The 8,512-nt window shown below is 42.6% G+C and overlaps 1 protein-coding gene across 1 annotated transcript; it reads right to left on the bottom strand.

Moving 5' to 3' along the window:
- Window positions 1-332: 332 nt before the first annotated feature.
- On the bottom strand, window positions 333-8,133 carry LOC147624447 (uncharacterized). Its single transcript, XM_086819438.1, has 6 exons — window positions 7,724-8,133; window positions 5,389-5,541; window positions 4,721-4,814; window positions 3,542-3,624; window positions 2,871-3,024; window positions 333-942 (listed from the first exon to the last, which is right to left on the bottom strand). Exons 1-6 carry the CDS (start codon window positions 7,934-7,936, stop codon window positions 707-709), a joined length of 933 nt encoding a protein of 310 aa, XP_086675564.1. The 5' UTR covers window positions 7,937-8,133; the 3' UTR covers window positions 333-706.
- Window positions 8,134-8,512: the final 379 nt, after the last annotated feature.

Genomic DNA, 8,512 nt, shown 5'->3' with positions numbered 1-8,512 from the left:
GTGTTCCTCTTATAAGGATATCTATACTCACTTTCCCATGCTCAAATTTAATTTCTTTTTTTAGTCCACCTATAGTACTATAACTTCTACAATGTTGAACATGATAGGAAATGATTACTGGCTTTTTTAAGCTGAATAGACTTATCATGGACACACTTACCTCCACATCGAAGGTTAGGCTAAATTGACCACCATAAAACAATACTTGGCATGCAGTGAAATGGTGTTTTGTATGTTTATTTGAGAAAACAACTTAACTTTTATTGCACATGTTGACTCTATTTGACTGCTTCAGACCTCTTACAGATGCTCAAGGCCTATCGCAAAAAGCATGCAGGTAAAAACTGTAGATGTAAATTGTTTTTATAATGAATTTTACTTATAATAAAACCCAAACGATTGACAGCAGAGAGCTCACTAAGTACATAATCAGTCGTGTTTGTGCAGGGGAATGCAAGCTATGTCCATACACAACTCTACAAGCTTTCCCCACCATATGCAGCATCATCAGATTTAATCAGAGAAATCTCCCCCCTGATACAATTCAGTCCCATACAAAATTCTCTAATCATACTCTTTGTAAAGCACTGCAACTAAATTATAACAGCAGCAAGGTCACTACCCTACCTAAAAAAGGTCGAATTTAATGACTACGCAGTCATCCCAGGACTTAGAGCAACAGCACATTTCTTTCAGTACACTAGGCTCACCATGAGACTTCTTGTCTGTCCCAAGATGTGAACTTGCCATTGTCCTCAGGTCTGACTTTATTGATTATTCCTAGTAGCCTCTCAACTGCATAATCTGTAGAGAACAGCTTCATCTTAGGCACGTCTGCTGAGTAAGGTTTTGAGAGACTGGTATTTACAGTCCCTGGATGAAGCAGGCACAAGATTACAGGATCTCTTCGACTCATAGCTTCCTGAGCCATTGTCTTCACCACTGCACGAGAGGGAAATTAGTTGCAGCTCTCTCTCTCTCTCTCTCTCTCTCTCTCTCTCATAACCTCTATGCATGTCTACATACATGCACAAAGACAAAACATCTGTCTGCATATGCACCTTTGTCTGTGTATACACATAGTACACATAAAACATTTCTGTGCGATGAAACATGCAAACACCACACGTGAGCATGTGTAAGTGTCAAGTGAAAACCTGTGCATGAGTTGAAATAAGACAGGCAGAAGCATCACATGTACATTGTAGAGAAATATGCATACCCCTACTCTCCCTCCCCCCCCCCCAGAAAGCCAGACACCGACACTCTTAGATGAATGCAGACCTCCAGATTCAAGACATCCTCTCTCTCTCTCTCTCTCTCTCTCATAACCTCTGTATGTGTTTAAATGCATGCACAAAGCAAAACGTCTGTCTGCTTCAAGATTTGAAACATCCTCTGGCACCTTAGGGAGGCACCGCCACGGGAGGTGGACATCTCGGCACTCTACTCCACCATGGACATGCTCTCCGTGTTTACTATTACATTGTATACACAGAGACTTCTGTAGTATGTAGGCCCTGTCTTTTTGTTTTTTGTGTTCCCGCATCCAGTCTACACATGGATCATACATAGCATCTTTTTGGTCTCAGACTCTTTGTCTCTTAAATAGACGTTAATACAATCTCTCTTTCTCTCTCTCTCTCTCTCTCTCTCTCTCTCTCTCTCTCTCTCTGCATTCATCATAAGCATACAAGTGCATTTTTTTTCCCGGGAGGGGGGGGGGGGGGATATAAATATTTTGACGTGTGTAGAGAGAGGTGCAAAGTTAACACCCACCAGCAAGCATATGTAATTGTTCAATCACAACCTGTGCTTGAGCGAAGTATCAAACAAATTCAAAAGGAGGGAAGGAGATGCCTCGACGCATACACGTGTTGTGGGATGTGGACAAGGATGCAAACACTCAGAAGTGAGTATGTGCAAGTGTTCAGTAAAACCTGGGCAGGAGTGAAGCACCAATGCATTAGAATGAAGGAAGAAGACGCATCACATACATGTGGATAATGCAAGCACCAGCACCATTGTCAAGAAAGGAAGCATGCCATTGCGAAATATCACAACAAACAGGACAAGATCCAAGTTCTCCGACAGTCCAAATCATTACAGGGCACCAGGCTCTGGTTAGCTGATGAACTCACTCCCCTAAAGCTTAAAAACAAAAGTGCAGAACTCACCGAAGTCCGAGCAGCCCGCCAAGCTAGAAAGTGGGCAGTCTACCGTGACGGAAGGGCAATAATCGAGGACTTCCGTAAGCCTAAACCCAATTGACTAGCATTCTAATGTGCCATCGGCATTTTTTGTATCACAGATAGTTGTTTATCAACTAGGGTTTTCATTAATCTTTTGCTTGTGCCTAAGTGCACCTCGACGTGCATTGTAATGACTGTGAGGTACCGGTTTTTGGTCCCATATGCCTTCAAGGCATTCCGTGGACGTTAATATAACTCTCTCTCTCTCTCTCTCTCTCTCTCTCTCTCTCTCGCGCGTGCATGTATCCACATACACATACAAACATGTATGAGAGCGTGTCCACACATCATACTTGAAATGGCTGATCCAGCCCTATGGAACACCCATTCCCCACCATTCTTGTTTCCATTCTCCCCCATTCCCTTCTGTTCTCATGACTATTCTTTGTCATCGTGCCATTCCATTCCTGTTCTCATTTCTTAACACGTCCCATTCCCATTCTGTACTACACTCCTGTTCCTATGGTCCACATACATACAGAAGTGTGTAGAGAGGAAGAGAGAGGCAAACCACACACACACACACACACACACGAGATTATGAGTAAGCATTAGGTCAAAAAACCTCCAAGAGTACAAGCAGCAAATCAGTTAAGGACAGAAGGAGGGGTTACATACACATGTTGAGGGCAGTCTTTGAAGCCCGATATCCATACCAAGCCGCAAGAGTATTCTCTTTCATGGAAGAGGCTCTGGTACTAATGTGTGCAATGACAGCTCCTGCTCTGCCAGTACTAGTGCCCTGCCCTATCTTTAACAGCTCCCAAAAGTGCTGAAAGAGAAGTTTCACAGAACTCAAACTAGGCAAAATTCAGGTAGTACTGAAATTAAAATACATAGCACCGGAACTATGGATATTACACATACAGACACATATATGTACAGATATATGTGTATCTCTGTATCCCCACACACACATAAATATACATATATGTGTGTATATATATGTATATATGTATATATAATCGAATTAGATTATATAAACATATACATGTGTAATTATATATATATTTAAATTATATTATATATACATATATATTTATATTTATATTTATGTGTGTGTGTGTATATGGATATGTATATATATTACATACATGCATATATATCGATATATATATGTGTGTGTGTGTGTGTGTGTACAAGCACGCATGCATGCACACACACAGATATATGCATACATGCATGCGCGTGCACACGCACACACACATACAAATATACACATGCATATTTACAAAGAAACATATACATGCATGCACATTCGTATAGCACAATTTGAGTAATGAATATACCTTAGCCACAATCACAGGACCAAGAGCATTGACTTCAAACACACGCATCATGTTCTCAGGTTCTAGCTGAGAAATAAGAGTCTCTGCAACCACGACAAACTAAAAGTGGCATTAGCTTAATGAGCATAATTACCTTTTTTAAGAGAACCCAGGACTGACTCCATTTCCTGAACCTTCATTCTCGAAGCTTCATATCAACAAGTACATCATTTAATAGCACAAACAGCATGCTATGGCATCTCCACTTGTGGCATCCCAGAGTAGGTGCAGTTTTATGCATAAAGATGTCCTTAGTGAACACATCTTCATAAATAAATTACCATACCAAGTTTACAGCATTTCTATCAGTTCTCAGAAGAAGGCACGTTTGCAGGTACACTCCAGCTATCCCTAGCGTACTAAGCTGCCCTCACGACCCATGGAAACTTGGAAGATATAGCTAAGGCATCTAATGGCCTTAACACAAAATACATCCAACTAATAACCCTTGACGGTGAGAACCTGCTATGGCATCTCCACTTGTGGCATCCCAGAGTAGGTGCAGTTTTATGCATAAAGATGTCCTTAGTGAACACATCTTCATAAATAAATTACCATACCAAGTTTACAGCATTTCTATCAGTTCTCAGAAGAAGGCACGTTTGCAGGTACACTCCAGCTATCCCTAGCGTACTAAGCTGCCCTCAAGACCCATGGAAACTTGGAAGATATAGCTAAGGCATCTAATGGCCTTAACACAAAATACATCCAACTAATAACCCTTGACGGTGAGAACCTGTGGTTTGGAACCAAAAGGTTTTTAATATTTTTATCAAACCTTTGCTCTAGGTTGTCTAGAGTCTAGACCTTCCGCTTGAGAGTAGACAGAAAGATACAGCTTGCCTCAAGTTCTCTTGTTTCCTCCAGAATTCATGATCTTTGTCTACCAAGAGGGATTGTCTCACTAACCGAGATAAGCTTCTGATCATCATGTACACCTACAAGGCACACTTCTATACGCACACTGTGTCACGTGCATAAACACTATGCCTCCCAAACAACATGGACATCTGATTGTTCCTCTGCAAAGAAGTAAAGGCTCGGCTTGCCATGGCATTTTAATTATACAGAAAGAGCAGTAGTAACATAAAAATGAATACCAAACAAGACGGACAATGAGGTTCAAAGATGAGAATTAACCTGGTTTCAACTCATTGGGTATATGTAATAAGCCTGCACAATTGACTATGAGGTCCAAGCGCCCATACTTCTCGCCTACCTCCTTGGCTAGTGCCTGACATGCATCCAATTACGTGTAATTAGAGCCAAAGTAACAACCAGAGGATGTAGTAAGGTCCAAACCTCCCCTAAAACAACAACCAACCTAACAACTATCAACCAGAAATCCCCCCCCACCCCACTTTGAAAATATGATCCTTTCCTCCAGCCACTTATGTATTAAGACACCCACAATTCACGACTAAGATAGTAGGGCTTAAACAGTTCAATATGTCTTCCAAGACCAAGCTTGACAAGTCATCACAAGCCAAACACCAAGAACTCTGAATACAGCATTTGAAGCCAAGCTAGCTACTGAGGAAAATGGTTGAAAAAATTTAACAAATTGCTACAACTCTAGTAAGCACCTACAGATGGGGCGACAAGGATGTGTAATGACCCACCTCACCTTGTGCACTGTTCCATAATACAGTGCTTGGTGTATAGTGTTCACTTTGCATACATAGCACACAGAAAGTACATTGCAGCCCAACTGAAACAATCATGTCCTTGAAAAGCCTTAACTATAATGCTTGTGGATAATAAGCATGTGCAGACATTGTTCACCTAGGATCTTCCTCAAAACTTACCTCCACAGTTTCCTCTTTAGTCACATCAAGCCTGGCAAGTTCACAGCGTATGGGATGTCTTCGTTTCAAAGCTTGAAGACCATCTGAAGCATCTGGATTCCTTGCTGTCCCATATACGACCACACCAGGATACTTGGTCAAAAGCTGTCGTGTCTGCAAAACAAATCAGTATTAAAAAGTGTCTCTGTTATTATTAAACATCACAAATATTTATTTATTTTCACGTCACAAATACCTTGAAATTGATGATCTGGATAAACTTAAGGCTGGTTGAACCTTAACCTAATTGCAAGCAGCCAATATGCTTGCATAAAGATGATCATATCCCAAACTATTTGCAAGCAGCCAGTGAGATCATGTAATCAAAGCAAAGACTAAGAAGGATGTGGACCTATTTACAAGCACCCTCTAAAAGAACCAAGACTCGCAGCTATGAAGGCCACATGAAGCAAGCTCGGAATACAGACCAACAGCCACTTAAGTGTTCTGCTTAAAAATCTGTGAGAAACTAAGACCTGCAAATTTACATGATTAATTACAAAACAAGAGAGAGAGCAAGCCACAAACATCACAATTGTTGGGCAGCCACACATCGACAAGGCAACCTACACACCTGCTGATGGAGCCAACACTATTCAAGGAACAGACTGATGAATGCTTACTGGTGGAAGATGACCTGTCACGTGCACTCTGCACTTGGGTGTGAGATGGCATTCTGTGCCCAATTAGGATGTGTGAAGTGCCCTATCATGAGCCCTAGCTAAGCTGCTCACCATCGAGATAGGCTTGGGTAAGAAGTGTTCCGTGCATAAACTCCACACAATATTATAACCCATTTACGATCATGCCAGACGCCGGACAGCAAGACAGACAAGTGAAGCAATAGACAAGCGAAGCAATAGATCCCTTGCCCGGGAACAGGAACACGGGCCAGCAGTTTTCTGCAGTCGAAACATGTGCAGACCAGCGTGGTTGAGGGGCTAAGAGTTGGACACCTTTATAGGCATCTAGCCCTCAACTCAAAGGGCAGGTCAGCAGGCACCATCGGGGGCCTCTGGGAGCATCAAAGGCAACAGAACTTCAGTTCAGCAGCGGATAAAGTCAAAGGTCTTGCCTCGATATTGCAGTAGAAATGTTACACAGTAATGAACCATTCCGAGTAACAAGACTCACTATTGGTCAATCTAGATACCACAGGACAGAGTCATCAAGGGAAAGGAAGAAGACTTCATAAGGTCAAGGTCAGAAATCTGTAGTACATGTCTCAAATCCATAAAGTAAGTGAATACACCAATAGGAGAGGGCCTTTCTTGGGACCTAGCCTGGTGTCTTACCATTCTCTCTCTTCTCCTCTCCTCTCAAGTTAATGCACCACAGTATTTGCACACTTCACCTCGGTAATCAACGTATAAAGCTCTTACATGTGACATGACCCAACCTTTACAGTTGGAGCAAGCCCTCTACGACGGAAGAGCACCGATCGGCCCTTTCCCCCATGCCCACTGCAATTTAAGCTTCCTGTTTACAAGTATCTGGGCTAGGTAAATGACCCCAGTATGTGTAGGTATCTGAAACATTTCTGGCAACTGAAATTCAGAGTGCAAAATACAAATAACTTGCTGGCTCCAAATGGGCTTACCAATATGTTTCTGAATGAAGAACAAATACTCATGTTAGGTTTTCCGAACATAGAACAGCATCTCTTGAAGAGGGCTTTCTGGACATAAAACAGATCACCCAAATTTGGCAATCTGGACAAGGAACAAAACTGATGGCCAAGTACGTGATTCCATCTCTCTGAACCACAATCTGGGGCCCAAGTTATGTGATTCCGTCAAACACTAACCCCATTAACACAACGAAAAAACATCTTGCAAAGCAGGAAGTATAAATGGCCACCACCAAAAGCATTTCAAGTCTCCCCCATCTTCACAGTGATGCAAGGCGAGTAACAGGGCATCTTCTCACCCAGTTACAGCACACCATTTCGAAGCTCTTGCTTGCTGCATGTTTCCTGTCAAAACACCCTCCTGTTAGCGGTCTTCTTCACCTCCCTCTGGCTGTCACTGTACGTGCCCACAATGATTCTGATCTTCTCAGCCTTGTCAAAGAGGACCAAACTACGAATATAAGTTACGCTATCAATTCCCCACAAGTGCAGTTTGCTTCTGAACAGAGAAAATCTAATGTGTCTGAGGCCCACATAAGGCTTTCTGAAGAAAGAACAAAACTGATGGCAAAAGCATTGACACCACGCTTCTTCGAACATAGTCTAGCGTAATAGTAAAGTGTTTTGATTAGCAGTTAATGTAAGCAAGCTTAGCGGGATACTTACAAACTCAAGGCCCAGGCCACGCGAAGCTCCAGTGACAAGCGCAACGGGCTCGTGGTATTTGTTGAGTTGAGCTTCGTCTTCTTCAGGCTTTTCGTCGGAGTCTGTGGAGAATGCAGCTCTGCAGAGAGGGGGTCTGGTGCAGATGGTGGGTGACCGCACTCCCAAACGCCTCCCCACTCCTGCAAGAGTCCTGGATAGCATACCAGACGCCATCTCGGTATTTCTTGCTTTCTCAGCTTCTTCGACCTCTCTTCAAAGACCTAACGATGCACTACTGCTGCTGCAGAGTCATGCAGCAGCACCCCAGTAAGACTTGTGAAGGGCTTTAGGGTTTTAGGATTTAGGTGAACTACGGATTCCAAATGGGTTTGTTTGTATGTGTGCAGCCTTTCAAATTGTCCGGCCCCCCAAAAGTGTCTCATCGGCTCTAGGTCTTGTTTAGAGCATCTTCCCACGGGCTTGGCGATGAAACTTAGGTCAAGCTTTTCCTAATTGGCACATTGGGATTTTTCTATAAAACTTGGTTATATGATGATAAGCAAGACGTAAGCAAACGTTACAAGTCTATCCAACTTGCACGCCCGACTTGGGCGTGAGAAACGCCCTTTACATGTCAACATTACCCATGCCCTACCTTAACCTGGTTAGCCAAGAAATCCCTAGTGTGAATAGCCCTACACACAGGCAATTTTTTCCATGTATTGGTAGGGGTTTTCTTCCTGTGTGAATACACTCATGTGTTAGCCACATCAACCCTAGGGCTAGGGCTCGTATTAGTACTCTTGTATT

Source organism: Cibotium barometz, chromosome 25 (genome assembly GCF_041138505.1).
Source record: "Cibotium barometz isolate CiBa-2024 chromosome 25, ASM4113850v1, whole genome shotgun sequence".
Taxonomy (NCBI): Eukaryota; Viridiplantae; Streptophyta; class Polypodiopsida; order Cyatheales; family Cibotiaceae; genus Cibotium; species Cibotium barometz.
This window is presented reverse-complemented; position numbering and strand designations above follow the sequence as displayed.